The sequence below is a fragment of the Alligator sinensis genome, unplaced genomic scaffold (genome assembly GCF_000455745.1).
Source record: "Alligator sinensis unplaced genomic scaffold, ASM45574v1 scaffold435_1, whole genome shotgun sequence".
Taxonomy (NCBI): domain Eukaryota; kingdom Metazoa; phylum Chordata; order Crocodylia; family Alligatoridae; genus Alligator; species Alligator sinensis.
In genome coordinates, this window is record NW_005842943.1 from 92,740 (window position 1) to 109,593 (window position 16,854).

The 16,854-nt window shown below is 45.0% G+C and overlaps 1 protein-coding gene across 1 annotated transcript in view; it reads left to right on the forward strand.

The window, feature by feature from the left end:
* Positions 1-16,854, forward strand: part of AGMO (alkylglycerol monooxygenase) — a gene marked incomplete at its 5' end in the record, with an annotated part of 205,063 nt that overhangs the window by 58,725 nt on the left and 129,484 nt on the right. Inside the window, 2 exons of the mRNA XM_006036287.3 lie at positions 11,486-11,568; positions 14,855-14,957. Of these exons, the coding sequence (XP_006036349.2) occupies positions 11,486-11,568; positions 14,855-14,957 (186 nt within the window). The remainder of the gene's footprint in view (positions 1-11,485; positions 11,569-14,854; positions 14,958-16,854) is intronic.

Sequence of the window (16,854 nt, forward strand, 5' to 3'; positions counted from 1 at the left end):
CTTTCCTGCCTATGCAGGGGGTCAGACTCGATGATCTATTGAGGTCCCTTCCGACCCTAACATCTATGAATCTATGATTTGGCTCAAACCGGTTTATGCAATGTCTGTTTCAGACTCCTTGCTGGCTTAAGATAAAACAGACACCCCCAGCATCCTGGCATGCTCTCTGCTCCACAGTAGGGCTTCCCCCCTGCCCTCCACTCCCTGGCTGGAGCTTGGCACAGACTTGCAGGCACAGAGCATCTGCCTGGCTTCTCCCTGCTAAACAGGAATTATTCTCCCCTCCCCTCTGCCTTATGCAGACATATTAGCATTAACTAGCAGACCACATGCTGGCTACAGTCTGTGCTGTGGGAGAGGACTGAGGCAGACACACTTGTTGGAGCTAATCAACAGGTAGCTTAATGCTTAAGATAAAACAGACACCCCCAGCATCCTGGCATGCTCTCTGCTCCACAGTAGGGCTTCCCCCCTGCCCTCCACTCCCTGGCTGGAGCTTGGCACAGACTTGCAGGCACAGAGCATCTGCCTGGCTTCTCCCTGCTAAACAGGAATTATTCTCCCCTCCCCTCTGCCTTATGCAGACATATTAGCATTAACTAGCAGACCACATGCTGGCTACAGTCTGTGCTGTGGGAGAGGACTGAGGCAGACACACTTGTTGGAGCTAATCAACAGGTAGCTTAATGTCCTTCCTTTGAAGAGCTGTTTAAGAAGAGCTCCATTAGTTAATGGAGAGAGGCTTTCTTTTCTTAATGAGTTGATAAACACTGAGTTAGGGGTGATAAACATTCCCTGCTGGGCATCTCAGGAGTGGGGAATAATCAGAACGTCCTGCTGGGGCCTGGCCACCCTCCGCCCCTCCCCCCCCCCAGCTCTGCCCTGTGGAAGCAAAGGGATGGCTGCTTTAGCACCCCCCAGCTTCTAGCCTGAGCCACTGCAGGCATGTCCCTGGGATGTCTGAATAAGTTTCTGTAATGGGAGGGCATCCTAGGGTCACCGTGGTCTCCCTTGACGCCCCCTTGCCATGCCAAGTTTGCCTAAAAGCACCCTCAAGTCTCGCCCGCCACGTCTTTGATGTTGAATATGTAATAGGGAGGCTGCCTTTCTAAACTCTTGGACACAATTTTTCTGCCTTACACAGGCCCCGTTCTGTAAGGGGTGTTTTGGTACACCACAGCCTTATGGGCTATGCATGTCTCCAACCACCCCTTTACCACACCTCAAGCCTCGCAGATGTAACTGATATTGTTCAGTCTTGTTCTGCCCCCTCTCTGGGGCTCCTCGCTGCCCCCTCTCTGGGACTGGGGTTCCCATGCTGCTGCAGGTCCCTTATGAGGCCTCCTCCATCCCCTATTAGGCTCACCCAAACCGCTGGTTAAAACAGGAAACAAAACACAAGCCCCTGGGCTATAACATAAACTCTAGCCACCTGGCCATAATGTTATTCCAGCTACCCCTGGGTGCTCCATCCTTCCTCAATCTTGGGGCTGTACCTGCAGCTGTACCTTCAGCTTACTTTGGGAGAGCTCCTTCTCCCTTGGCGGCTGGCAGGGAACTGTCCCCTTGGCCTCAAGCCTGGGATTTATATGGAAGCCAGGCCCTGCCTCTTCCGTCCAGCGGGCCAGGTGCAGGTGCGGCCACTTCCCTCCTTAAGCATTGTCCCAGCAACCTGCACCTGGGTTCCTACTTCTGCTCTCAAAGTAGCAGGCACCTTAGTGCCCTGCTACAGTTACAAACTGATTTAGCTTAGCCAGGCTAGACTAACCTGCAAAGATTGAATCAATTTAGGCTCAGGCTTTTTGAATGTCTGTCCCTAGCTCTAGTTTTGAAATCCAATCCTTCATTAGTGCTAATAATTGTGGAAATGTAGTATATGATTAAATAGTGTTGAAATGTTGTAACAGATATGATGGTTCAGGAAAAATGGGACAGGAACAATCCCACATTCTTCTGTTTCTGGGAGGAGCTTGGGTATAGGAAGACAGACCAGGAAGGGCAGCAGCCAGAACCACCTCTCATGTCCTGCTTAGGGTTATCAGAGAGCCCTAATGTACCGCAAGTGCGTGTGTGCCATAGCCCTGCATGTTGGGCAATATTACCGGCTGCTGCCATGGGGGGGGGGGCAGTGCCTGCATCACAAGAACCACTCTTTTAAATCCTGCAATATGCCATATTGAGAAATACATTTGTTGGATTCTTCACAAAAAGAAAGCAATGTCAAGTACTGTGAAATATAAAAGTAAATCTGATCTCAGTTAAATGTGTGCATTGTGATGGGTGTGTTTGCTCTGTTAGAATAACATATTTCTTCGTTATTTAAATCTGTGGTAATCTATTGATTACCAAGTAATGGAAATTTATTCCCAAAATTCCATAACCCCCTTTGTAGACATTGAGACATTGTTAAAGCTTGCAGTCAAAATTGAAATCCAACAGAAATATTTTTTTTTCTGTTTGATTGCAGCCAATAACCACATTGCAGAGTTGTGGCTGACTTGTAATTGGGGGTCCTGCTGTGGTCCCACAGGTTTCTCTGTTTATATAAATACTGCAGTATATAAATACTCATTTATTTTATATATACATGCATATATATAATGTTTGGAGTAGAAAGAGTATGCTAACACCAACACTAAGTTGTAAAAAGCACATTCCTTTCCTACTGCAACTTGCAATGCATATATTTAATATATCATGTTTAGTTTAGTGATAGAACCCACTGACTTTTTTGTTGATCTTGGTAGAGTAATGCTTAGAAAATTGATGCTTCAGCTTCCAGGACCCACTTCATAGTGTGACACCATGAAAACAAGTTGGAAGTATAAATAATGTACGACTACAGTGTTAGAACTACACACAGTATTAAAATAAGTACACATTTATGTTTTGGGCATTATTTTCTAAAAGCTTCAACATAATGGAATAAACCTATTATAGCATCACAGTATGTTGGAATGCAGATTACTATGATTTATTGTAACTTTACAAGATAGCCATGAGCTGAATTATCTATGGGGAAATGGCTTGTTCACCATCTACTGTGAAACCTGATTTAAAAATACTACACTGATACCTGCCAACAAGCTCATGTAGTTCCCACTATTCCAGAAAGCTTAGCACTTAGAGAATAGAGAAAGAAAATGTAGCAATTAGACAACAGAGAAACTAATGCAGTACATTGTCTTTCTTTGACATTGGAGTGGTTTATATGTATGTGAATGTTTTAGGATTGCACTAACTTGAAAGTAATGGTGATCTAGGCTAGGGAGAGAAGTTACACATGAACTGGTGTAAGTGATCATAAACCAGTTTAAACCTGTAACAGAACAGAAGTTCAGTGCACATAAACAGCATTCAAAATGGCTGAAACTGGTTTAAGATAAACCTGGTTGAATGTAGTATCAGACTTAACAGATTTAAGTCAAACCAGTTTAAGGAACTTCTGTCCCAGATCCTTTCCTGGTTTAAGTTAACACACAGTCCCCCAGCATCCAACAACCCAGGATGCTTTGCAGCCCTAGGCTGGAATGTGCTGTCTCCTCCATTGGAGCGGGGTTGGCCCAGGCCCTCTGCTCCCTACCTGAATCACTATCACTGCTCTAGCTGTCTGAGAAGGGGCTGGGGCTGGGGGTAGGAAACCATGCTCAGGACTGCAGCTGGGGTGTGCCTGGCAATTCAGGCTCAGGCTTCTTGAATGTCTGTACTTAGCCCTACAGACCACCCTTTCATACTTGAGATTTATTTTAGGCTCCCCATTCTGGGCCACGTGTTGGGTCTGGATCAAGTTCTACCAGGATCCTGTTAGAAACTATACATTCCCATTGTGAGAGTTGTTGAAAAGTGATATGAATTAATCTGGGAAGCAGAAATTATAAAATAGATTCTCATGGCTCAAGAAATTTTATATCCAATTGAGAGCTTTATATATGTGATGTAGGTTGCATTTAATCCAGGTGCTAAAAGTTTAGTTATCTTTAAGCCTGTTATTCATAATGTATAACATCTGGCTCTGTTCTCTTTCCTGCTCTTATTGTTTTTACATTGGAAATATAGCTATTCAATCTGTCTACCACAATCGATCTTCCTTATGTCTTGCTTGAACTTGAATATCACAAGTTTAAAACTCAACTGCAATTCACTCAATTCAATTCAGTTGAGAGCCACCGGTCCCAGGTGGCAGCACCCGGCTTCCCTCCCTCATCTGGCAGGCAGATCGGAGGCCCACAGCCCAGGAAGGACTGGCACAGCCCCCTCAGCCCTCCTGGGGTTCCAGGCTCCCATCTGCCTGCCAGATGAGAGAGGCTGTTTTGAGCTTCCCCATTATAGTGAACTGGTAAAACATCGAAACAGTGTCAAAAGAGCCTCACTGTTTCAACAAAGTGAAACGGAACAGCTGTTTTGAATTGAAATGAAATTTGAAATGAAATGCTGTTCCATCAAAACCTTGAAACTCAAGTCAAAATGGAACAGTGCCATTTCACACAGCCCTAGCAGCCAGGAGCATAGGCTGGCAGTTTGGAGAGTAGCATCCAGCTGGTAAGTCTGTTGTGGGGGGAGGGAAGGGGCTTGGGGGGGCAGATTAAGGCTCCTGCAGTGAGGGAGGAAATGGGGCTACAGCAGGGGAAGACACTGCACAGCCGGGGTGGGGCAGGGCATGGAACAGAGCCATGAGCAACTTGTTCAGGGGGCATGGGGATGGGAGGAGGCTTCTGCTGTTACATGCACCCCAGGAGGGCATGGGGGGCATGTGCCCCTGGATCTGTACATGGGGTAAGGGCGGGCTGCCACTGTACCAGGGCTGTGCTGAGCTGTTCCCAGCAGAGGGGTTTAGACAGGACTGCACTCAGGGCAGGCAACAGCAGCACTGGAGGGAGGTTACAACAGGGGCTACAGCCATCCCAACATTCACTGTAGTCCATCACAGCGCCACCACTGCCCACCCTGAGCATAGCCTGGCCTGGCCCCCTGCTGGGAAGAGTCCAGCACTAGCCCTGGCTCCAGCCTCCAGTGGCATCCCACCCTCGCCCTGCACACAGATCCGGGGGGCACCCCTCTGTGCCCCCCGCGGGGTGGGTGTGGCAGTGGGAGCCACCTCTCCATCCCCTGGATGAGCTGCATCCCCATCCCACGCCCTGCCCTGCCCCAGCTGGGCATCGCCTGCCCTAGCCCCACTCCTTCTCTCACCACAGAGACCTTGATCTGCCCCCTCTACTCCTTCCCTCCTCCCTTGCCCCTTCCCCTACAACAGACTTACTGGCCAGATCCTGCTATGCAAGCTGCCAGGTCAGATATCAGCAATTGAATCGGAATCGGCCCATGTGGCTTGTTAAAAATCAGCAATCTGTATTGTCCCAAAATTTTTTTATCAGTGCACCCCTAATATTTTTTATGTATTCCTCCAGAGGTAAAGCACCTTGCATTTGTCCACATTAAACTTCATCCTGTTAGCTCTAACCCAACTTTCCAATTTGCCAAGATACTTCTGAATTTGCTTTTATCCTCCAACATGTTCATAATTCTTCCCAGTTTCATGTTGTCCATTAATTTGCTCAAGAAACTTCTTATGCCAGCATCCAAATAATTAATAAACACATTGAACAGCACCAGGGCCAGGACAGACCTCTATGGGTCTCCATTTGAAACTTCCTGCCATTCAGACATGACCCATTAATAATTACCCTTTGCTTGCAGATATTGAACCAGACATCTATCCACTTTGTAGTAGTTTCATCTAGCCCGTGTTTCTTTAGTTGTTTATGATGAATTAATAAGTATGGTATTGCCAAGCAATTGCTAGGCATCTACCACAGTGCAAAATAATGGCCTCTAAACATCAATGTGGAGGTTCCAAATGCTTGATTCTACCTATTACACTGAGGTCCCTCTTGGTATCTTCTATCCATCTTCCCACGTAGAGAGGAGAGAAGATTTTTTTAAAAGAGTGGAGTTGGGATGGGGGATTCAGACAGGTATGTAGCCCAATTTATTGATGACATAGTGGATACTTTGTGAGCTTCTTAAATGAGAGAGAGTAGACAATGGATCTATAAAATACCTTCATAATGTTATTAGTAAAGTTGTAGCTTACCACTCAAATCCATCTCTGTGTTTATTCTTTATTTTCCTGCACATCCTGGCTAGTATAAGGGTTTTGTAATTTTTTTCTCATGGATATTCTCTTTGCATTCATTGAACTATTCTTTTGCTTAAGTTTAAACATGTATTTTAGTATTTGTAGAAACAAGAGCTAATATGTTTTAAAAACTTATTTAAAACTGGCATGAAATCTTGTCATTTCCCAACAAAATTACTTAAGTTTTAACAAAATAGTTATTTACATTTTCAATAAGTTAACAATGTAATTATGAGATTTCTCTGTAGCCAGAGGACAAAATTAAAGAAAAAATAAGCTACTAAAATTGGTCTTCTAAGGCCATATTTAAGCACCTAAAATAGGATGTTCAAGTGATTTAGGAGCTGTATTCACATAGAATTACAAAACATAATATTGATAGAAGTGTGTAATCTGGTCAAAGTATTTCAGCTTCTTTGATTCCCTGGAAGAATGGAGTTGTGGCAAAAAGTAGAATCGCTGAGTACTAACCATGATATGATGCTACTGCACAGTAGTAACAAGATACTGCACAGTAAGTGTCACTAGGCAACTGTGCTAGTGTTAACAGTGACAATTGCAGAACCATGGTTTCTATAGGCCACTGCATATGCACATTGGCATGAATGCAAGGAAGATATGAACTGTCGACCCCTTGATCTACTTTACCTCAGACTGGGATGGAAAAGTACCAGTGTGGGCATTAGAGTGAGTGTGACACACACAGAACAGAGGGCCGTGTGCAGCAGAAGCTGCTGGGTTTGTGTGGGCAGTGTGCAGCAGGGGTGTTTAAGGAATTTTTCACCTCAGAAGGGGCATTACTCTTATTGTAATTGTATAGTAGTGCCTCAAAGGAGTGAGGTAGATAGAGGGCCCATTAGAGGGTCATTGGTGGGTTGCTTGGCATTCAGGATCATTGTACATGTGAGGTTATAGGGGTTCAAACTCAGAAGCATAGGCTACATGTAGGAGGGACACGGGTTGGGTATATGCCTCCCCTGAGATGGCCCTCACTGGCCACGGAGTTGGGGTGCTGAGAGAAGTGCCAGCGGCCCTCCCAGTTTTGCCACCAGTGCTTCCGGGGTCAGCAATTGGCCACTGGGGGACCCCCACCCACCCCCAGTCAGCAGTCGGCTGCTAGTGCCTCCCCAGACTCAGAAGGCTCCAGTCACCCATGCTCAGAAGTTTGAGTCAAGTGGAATACTGTGTGGATTTTACTAGTTCAATTATTGTCTTAGTCGCTGCTGGGTGATAGCCATTAAGTGAGTAGCAGAGGCGTGGTTAAAGTTTGGGGAGATTTGTTTAACTATTTTATGGATGTTACTTACCTGTTTGACATTATTCAATTAAATAAAGCTTGTAATTGTATACACCCGTAGTGAATTTGTGATTTTGGTATGCTAATCAAAGTTTACAGCCAGCTAGAGTTGGGCTGCAGATTTATAGCTGGCATTTGGTACAGACCACTCTGCCACCACAGGCTGGCTAATTCAATAATTGACCTGCTCCTTTAACACCAGGACACTACTGCATGGCAATGCTAGTTACTAGGGCTGTGCGAAGCTTCAGATGCTGATTTGATTCAGTCTGATTTGGTGGCCAAATCTCCAAATCAAATCAGGGGAGCAATAAAAAGGTCTGAATCAATTCATGCACGGAAGTGGAAAGGGATCTTGGAGTCCTAGTGGACTCCAAGATGAACATGAGTCGGCAGTGTGACGAAGCCACCAGAAAAGCCAATGGCACTTTATCGTGCATCAGCAGATGCATGACGAATAGATCCAAGGAGGTGATACTTCCCCTCTATCGGGTGCTGGTCAGACCGCAGTTGGAGTACTGCGTGCAATTCTGGGCGTCGCACTTCAAGAGGGATGTGGATAACCTGGAGAGGGTCCAGAGATGGGCCGCTCGTATGGTTAAGGGCCTGCAGACCAAGCCCTACGAGGAGAGACTAGAGAACCTGGACCTTTTCAGCCTCCGCAAGAGAAGGTTGAGAGGCGACCTTGTGGCTGCCTATAAGTTCATCACGGGGGCACAGAAGGGAATTGGTGAGGTTTTATTCACCGAGGCGCCCTCGGGGGTTACAAGAAATAATGGCCACAAGCTAGCAGAGAGCAGATTTACATTGGACATTAGGAAGAACTTCTTCACAGTTAGAGGGGCCAAGTCTGGAATGGGCTCCCAAGGGAGGTGGTGCTCTCCCCTACCCTGGGGGTCTTCAAGAGGAGGTTAGATAAGCATCTAGCTGGGGTCATCTAGAGCCAGAACTCTTTCCTGCCTATGCAGGGGGTCGGACTCGATGATCTATTGAGGTCCCTTCCGACCCTAACATCTATGAATAGGGAGTTTTCTCTGAGTCGATTTGGAGAGCTTCAGAGAGCTTTGGGCAGTCCCCACCTGCTGCAGCAGGGAGCTGCAGCCAGACTCAGATCTGGTAAGTAGGGGAGGGGGAAGGAGGGGAAAGGGGACCATGGGGGACCCCCACCAGGCCCCATCCCCTGCCTGCTCACCCAGCCCCCACCATGGCTACCGTGCCTGCTGCTGTATGGGGCGTTTCTGCCATGAGCCCCCTGACCCCTGCCTGCTCCCCGAAGCCCCCCATGGCTGCCCTGTCTGCCTCAACTCTGGCCCAAAAAGCCCCAAACCCACCTGCTCCTCCAGCAGCCTTGGGCATCTGGAGGACTTGTGCAGAGCCCCCAATGCAGCTTGGGGCAGTGGGGATCACCCTCTGCCGAAGAGGAACTGATGAGCCTGGGGGCTTTTTTTTAATTTTATTTTCTTAAAGGGTTGGAGTTGGGGTGGGCAAGACAGCCATGGGGGGGCCTCCCATGCAGCATGGGGCAGTGGGGATTGCCTCCCACTGGACAGCAGCCGATGAGTCGAGACTTTTATTTTCAAAGTGCCAAGAGCTGGGGCGGGTGGGGCAGCCATTGCTGGGCCTGCAAGAGCTGGCAGTGGATGGGTCTGTGTGATTTGGCCGAATCGATTTGGGACAGTGATTCGAATCACTGTCCCCCGAATTGGCCGAATGCGAAGCGAATACCAGCCACTTCGCACAGTCCTACCAGTTACTGTGCTGTCATTTAGTACTTGGTTATGCAAGTACTAAATGGGTGCATCTACACAAGACATTACTGCCCAGTAGCTTGTTGCAGTAACAACTGTACAGTTGCAGTAACAACTGTGCAGTCCCCCGCTTGATGTAACCTTTGAGGTGGAAAGGGCACTGTAAAAGGAGAAACAATGATATTGTGGAATAGGATTTATTGTCAAACCTTCAAACATAAAGTAATGGATTTTTATTTTTCTGGCATCTTCATTCTTGAAGAAGAGGCTTCTGTTCACAAACCCTGTTGTTAGTAAAACTGTACAGGATTCCTACCACCCAGTTTGGGCCACAGATGTTGGAGTTTTAAAATGGAGACAAAAGCCTCAAAGATTCTTTTCAAAATGATTGAGTTTGATGAGGGACAGGAAAATGAACAGTTCTTCATGATAGAATACTTAATAGCATTTAGACATATTTGCAAATGTTTTCATAACAGGTGGAAACAGATTCTTTATACCGAAAATATTTTTTTCTTTTTCTGATTTATGTATACATTAGTTGCATGTAATGTTTTTAAGGGTGCAGACTGTCAGGCCCCTAGCACTTAGTTACATGCTTAACTGTGGGTGAAATTACACATCAGCATTAGCAGGTGCTAATTGTAAGGAATGTTAATTTGTGTTTAGGTTAATGGGCTAGTGATCAGTCACACATTATGGGTTCATACCCTCTGTAATGCGCACTGCTCAGACCTGTTGCTAGAGGGCTGGTGAGCAGGGGTGTGGCTGGGGCTGTAAGTCCCAGTTATCTAGGTGCAGTATAGGTCAGGGTTGAGGAGACCTTCCATGTCCCAATCTCCCCTTCTACCCTCCTCAGCTTCTAGATCTGCCCTCTTCCTCCTTATAGGCCTCTCCATCCCCAGATTGCTGCCTTGCCATCCCAATCAGCCCAGAAGCCCTGTAGTTGCCCAGCAGCTACTCAGCCTCTGCCCCCTCACCCCTACTCCCCACTCAGTGGTGGGGCTAAATGGGGTCTGGACCCAGGCATATGGGGGTGGCATGTTCTGCAGGAATCCTAGGAGCAGGCAGGGAGGGGGGACCTCCCCAGTATCTATTCTGCCACTCTCAGGCTGATTGAGGTGGTAGGGCAGTGATCTGGATGTAGAGGGGCCAATTCAGAGCAAAAGTGGGGGTTGGAAGGACAGTTATGGGGTGGGAGGGCCGCAGGTAGTGATCAGGGAAGCAGGGGAGAACTAGGGCTAGAGGCAGGCAATTTAGGCAGCAATGAGGGCAGCAGCCTGCAGCTTCCTGCCCATCCACTCCCTTTTTCCCCACCTCCACTCTTGCTCTTTTCCCTTCCGCTATTGCCGCTGCTCTCCTCTTCCCTTTTTCCAGCCCCACTTCAGCCCTTTCCCCTCAATCTCTAGTCACCTGTTGTCTGGCTATCCACAACTGTCAGTCTAGGGCCTTAGAGTCCGAGATGATGGCTAGTCTACTTGGGAACAGAGCCTCCTGGAATACTGAAGGAGCACAAATTGGTGGTTTTATTTTGGGTGAACACCCAGAAGTTAATTTAATTTGATCTGGGTAGCATAGCTGAAAGATAATCCTTGCTGGAAGTGGCGTAACTTTAAGATGTTTAGACAGCAGTTAGCACTTTTTAATAAGCCTTAATGTACAATTGTTCAATTTTTAAATTCTCTTAATATGGTCTGATTATAATGTGTAATCTCACCCCATGATTTAAAGGTTTTAAGATCCACTAAAGTCAAGAGCATAATGAAATGTTTTGCTGAATTGGGAGCCAAGTGCTGAACTTTGATGAAGGAATTAAATTAGTTTTTTTTTAACACCACTGTATGACTTTACATCCCTACTCTTTTTCTTTAGGGGTGTGCTTGTTTTCAGCTGCCAGTAGTCTTAGAAAGTCAAACTTGGAAGCTGCAAGGATGCAGTGACATTAAGATGGGAAAAAGCAGGGTTGTGGTTTGATCTTTATTTCTGTTTAAATAAAAGCACAAATGGGTCAAATAATTTTAGCAGAACTAATAATAATAAAAAAATTGAAACTATTTGTACCTGAAGATTTATTTTTAAATGTGATTCTTGTCATTTCCCAAAACAAAAATAAGGACATTTAGGCCTGAGATTGGGAAATGTTTACAGTTTTTAGTTCAAACAATGACATTGCTTTAAAAGCTGACACTAATGTATAATTGAGAGTGAATGTTTAGATTGCTCCAGTGTCAGGTTTAGAACACAATATCCCTTTAGAGAGTTTTTCTAAATGAGTAATTTGTTCATTTGATATTTCTTTAACAGACGTTATCGCAGGTAACAGTTCTCCTGAGGATTGGCTATATTATCCTAACATTGACCTCCATGGGATTGCTTATGGACAAAAGGCAATATATATTTTTTCTTTTTTTATTTCCTTGCTTCGAAAAACTGTAATAATAACAAAAATTCTGTTGCGCATCACAATCATCCCATATAAAATGTGGAAATTGCAGATATACCAAAATGTTTGTGTTAATCAAATGCAAACAGTTTGTTTGTACAGTGCAAACTAAAGACAAAATTATGACACGCTTAAAAATAACATCTGTTGGGAGAAGTCTTGGAGACTTCCTGAGAACTGTAGTACTGCTCACAAGGCATGTTTATATGAGACATTTACAGTGCAGTAGACTGATTACTTGTGCAGTAAATGTCACACATCTACACATACACTTTTATTAGGCTGGAGTAAACTAATTTACTCCACAGCAGGATGGTACTTGTAAAAATAATTACTATCCACTGCTCTGGCTGGCTGGGGCACAAGGGTGCTTCAGTATGGGGGCTGCCAAATTCCCCAATCTCAGCCCTGCACTGAAGCACCCTTGTGCCCCAGCCAGCACCTCCACAGCTGGGTGCACATGGAGAAGGCACACCCAGAGCAATAAACTCTGGAGCGATAAGCACCGGACTTTATTGCTTTGCATTAATATGCGTGTATAGACACGCCCAGAATGAGCAATATGGCCCCAGAAAATAATGGAAAAGTCTTTCCAATGGAGATATTTTTTCATTTAACATTCTGGTGAAATCCAGCTCTGTTTTAAATCCATCATTCATTTTTTGCTTGCAGAGAAATATTTTGATTTATGTACATTAAAACTTATTTTCAGGACAGGAAAAATATGCAAAATCTTACACAGTTTATAATGTAGATAAGTGTAAAGAAAGGAAAATTGAACTGTGAGGAAACAGACTCAAATTATAGATGAGGATTGTGGGAGGGGAGACAGAGGCCCCCCTCCCAGCATGTCCCAGGACCCCGCCCGATGAGCCCTGATACTTACCACAGGGGTAGGGATGAGCAGCAACTGGGGGAAGATGCCAATGCAGGCTTGGTGGTTCCACAGCTACCTGAACCTGCGAATCGGCGATCCCTGGGGGTGGAGCTTGGGAGCAGCGCAGGCTGCTCAAAAGGCAGCTGGGGAGACACCCAGCTGCTGGGAAGGAGAGACGGAGGCTGCCAGCATGAGGTGAGCAGTGGAGCCAAGTGAGGAGCAGCGGGACGCCAGCGAGCAAGGTCAGGATGCCAGCGCAGAGCCCCAGATGGTGGGTCAAGCGGAGAGGAGCAGGATGCTGGCAGGGAGTCACAGGTGGCAGAGCTGGGTAGGAGCAGCAGAGCGGGGCTCAGGGCAAGGAGCCCCAGTGTCCGACAGGGCAGCCCAGCAGGAAAAGCCCCGGGGCGGAGCTTGAGGAGCCGGAGTTGGCCAGAGAGGCACGGCAGGGAGAGGAAGGTTGTCCCCACAGTCGCAGGCAAAGATCAGGTTCTGTGGGAGCGGCCAGATACCCCTGTGGGGAAGGGTGGTGAGTGATGCTGAGACTTGGTGGGCGGCTGGGTAAAGAAAGAGGAGCAGGCAGCAACTGGCCCAGAACCCGGGGGGGAGGGGGCAACTCCCACCCATTGGTGGGAACAGGAGTGACTAGCTCCCAACCTGTGGGCCCCCTGGAAAGAGTAAGTGGAGGGATCGACATCAAGTCTCTTTCTCTCCCCAGAAAGGCAGAAGGGTCCAGGGAGCCGGAGTCCCCTGTACTCCGTCAGTAGATGACTAATGCCTTCGCAAGGAGTGAAGGACCTTTTTGAGTTATCATTACCCCAGGCTGGGGCATGTTTAGTTTGTCCACGGGTTGGCCTGAAGATTAAGGATCAGTCCCATGGTGATTGATGGCCGAACACCTTATCCCGCTCAGGGTGGGCCTTGTGGGTGAGGAGAGATCACCCTGGGGAAAGGTACAAGGAGGTTGAGCTCTCCCAGGCCATGGATGTGGTAAGGGTGGGGTAAAGGGGAGGTTTGGAGCCCCACGAAGAAAGACCCAGGGCTGCATCCCCGCTGGGACCACCGACAGGGAACTGCCTTCCCCATCTATCAACATCAAAGTGGTGGCAGGAAAGTAGGGGCAGTGCTCAGAACCATCTAGGTGGCCCTAGGGTGTGGTCTCACCCTGATGTCACTAGGAAGGAAAGCACCAGCCAAGAAGAGGCCAATGCCATACAACACCTACCAGCGATAAAGATTTTTCATAAATTACCCATATACCCCCTCCCCCCATAGCTTTCTAATAAACAATTTACTTTACCAATAGGAACCAAAGGGCCATAGTTTTATTCAGTCTCCTAGTTGAGACTCTGTTGTTTTAGAGATTAAGTTAATAGCACAAGTAAATAATTTAAAGATTAGGTACATTACACAGGTTGATCCACACATCAAGTATTACAAATTCTGAAAATTCAAAATTACAGTTCAAAAAATGAAATTCAGAGAATTAAAAGGGGACAGCAGAGCAGCTGCTCTTCACCAACTGTCCATGTGCCTTCTCTTGTGCCATAGTAACTTGAAATTAAACAGGGACAGCTTAGCTGTGTTCCCTTCAAGGGTAAAATTCCCCATCCCCCTTGAATTTGCTGTACTTTGTTAGTTTGCCCGTACTCTTAATATGTATACTCCAAATCGGGTATAGTTTCTCATGCCATTCCATACAATCATGGGACTTTAGTGTCTAGTTTTGTGTTCTTCTTTATCACTAGGGACCTACTCAAATCACGATTTAACGGATTTCATGGAAATCACAAAATTGGGTAATCTCCATGAAGTCTATAGAAAAACAAAACAATCAAACAAAAAAACTTACTAAAAATAAAATGCTGGCTCCCCTTGTGAGCCAGCAGTCCTCCCGGCCACATAGCTGCGCATGAAGAGCACTGCCAGCACTAAGGTGAGCAGGCAAGATGACTGCCACTCCTGCCCCTCATTGCTGATTGGCAGAGGGCTGCCTGTTATGTGGCCCCACCCCTCTCCACCAATCAGTGGTGAGGGGGAGGGGCTGCATGACACAGCTCTCTCAGCCAATCAGTGGTGGAAGCAGGACTGTATGATGGACAGCCCTTTCTACCAATCAGCAGCAGGGGGCAGGGCCACCAGGGCCCCTAAGCCAATCAGAAGTATGGAGAGAGGCACATTACCATAAGCCAATGAAAATAGCAGCTGACCCTACGATCTGCCTGTGAAATCAACTGGCCGCCACCTTGAGTTGAGCGGACCCCTATTATTCACTGACATTTTTAACAGGTAACACACACAAGAGGGGGGAAAATTGCATTAATTCATTTCATTATTTCTTTATTTTTGTTTCTAGACCTGAAGCAGCTAGATGGGAAACTGTCCGTTGCACAGTTTTTCTAGCTCTGCAGAAACTTGGTTATATAAAAACTTATCCACCCATGATGTTTGCTTATGAGGTAAGGCATTTGTTCAGAAGTATGGAGCATACAGTCTTGATCTTAGAATCTGTATTTTTCTCTGTATCTTTTTTTTTCAAAAGATGAACATTTAACTTTTTTTTTTCTTTTAACTTATTATCCTGTTTTGAAACTTTACCCAAAGTAAAGCTGTTAATTTTTAAACATTACAAGGCAAACAATGTGTACTGCCCTTCAAAGCAGAAATAATATATCAGTAAACATAAAGTTTAAAATGCCCTACCATTAGATTCAACATATTTCAAGATCTTGACTATTCTCAAAGACAATAGCAAACATGAATGGGAGTGTTACCAATTGTTGAAAGTGAATTTGGATTGAATGATTTTGTATCTTCACATGGCTCATTTGTGTATTGTTGATTCACCTTTTGCATTTTGGGTCTGCATTTAATATGAACTATACAGTTGCTTCTCACACGATGGTATGTTAGGATTGTGCTCATTCAGCTTTATGAATGTTCTGCTAGACTTTAGGAGAGAGTGGCTATCAAACAGTTTACTTGTGGGATCTGGCTGTATTACCAGGGTCCAAATTCCTTCCCAATCATATGACAAAAATCAAAGGTGACTGAATGAAATGCCAAGATAATATGCAGCAGGATACTTATATAAGCAATATAAAAAGAATGTGTTAAACATAATAAATGGTAGTTTTTGATGTGGGTGACTTTTTAAAAGGAATTCCTTCAGATATTTTCTTCTCTTCCCCTCAGCAAAATTAAGTTGTTCTAAGAACTAAGATATATACGTATCTTTTGGTTATACTGGCAGAAGAAAAACCTAATGCCTTAAAAGTCAGATCAGATTTTTCAGTGTGTCAACTGAAATAATTCCCTGGACTTCAAAGGAGTTACACCAGTTTACCTCAACTGGCAATTTGGTTCCCAAAGACTTTGCGAAATGGGGCCAGTTCTTTTGCCTTTTTCCTGCCATGAGGCAAAATCACTATGGAAAAAACCCCATTATTTTATGGTGTCTTTTTCTAAGACAGGAAACAATATTTATTAGGCAAAACATAAAGCTAGTGAGCAAAATGTCACTATTTAAGAATTGTTTTAAATTTTTGGTAATTGTGATACTGGCGTCATAAGCTTGATTTGTAAATCAAAGATTTTTGTTTTCTTTTAATCAGCATCTGGTGGTACTATCACAGATGTTTTAAGGATTTAATAATTACGTTTTTTGTTTGAATTTGAAAAGCATAGCTAATGGAACATTTTTCCAGTGATCACTGAGTAACCTATTATAATGATATACTTAGAGCATAGAAATATTTGTCTAATGTATGTTTTGCTGCCCTAAAGCAAAAGGGATTTTATGCCAAACACACAGTCTCCGTTGGCAAAAAAAAAAAAAAAAAGTGCTTCACTTACTCTTCTTGCAGTGATATGTAAGTGCATGTGCATTCAAGATATACATGTGAATGTAAGTAAAAAAGGAGTAGATTAAAAGAAACAAGTTATTGTTTGGGGAAATAATTCTGATTATTTCTGGAGTAACTGTTTTCTATTCCGGCATGAAGAAATAAGCAATAGATAAAATCCAGTTTTAGTCTATTAATCCTTAATTTTTTTAAGTATTGTTTCTTTCTCCTTAATTCATTTCCTTCACTGAAATACAATCCTTCAGCTTCTGACTTAGGTAGCTTTTCTCCTTTTCTCTGTCTGTTTCTCTCACTCTCTGCTTGTATTCCATTTCTTCAGTGTTGTTTCTTTTCCTTTCATTGGGCCTTCTTCTCTTATGGTTTCTCTGGCTCCTCCTTTGTCTTTCCTTATTTTTATCTGGCTGGCTACTCAGCATTGGCAATGTCACAGAAACAATTTGTTCCCATGATATGTGTATGTGGGTTGTTTTTTAAGCGAGCTTCCTCCCAA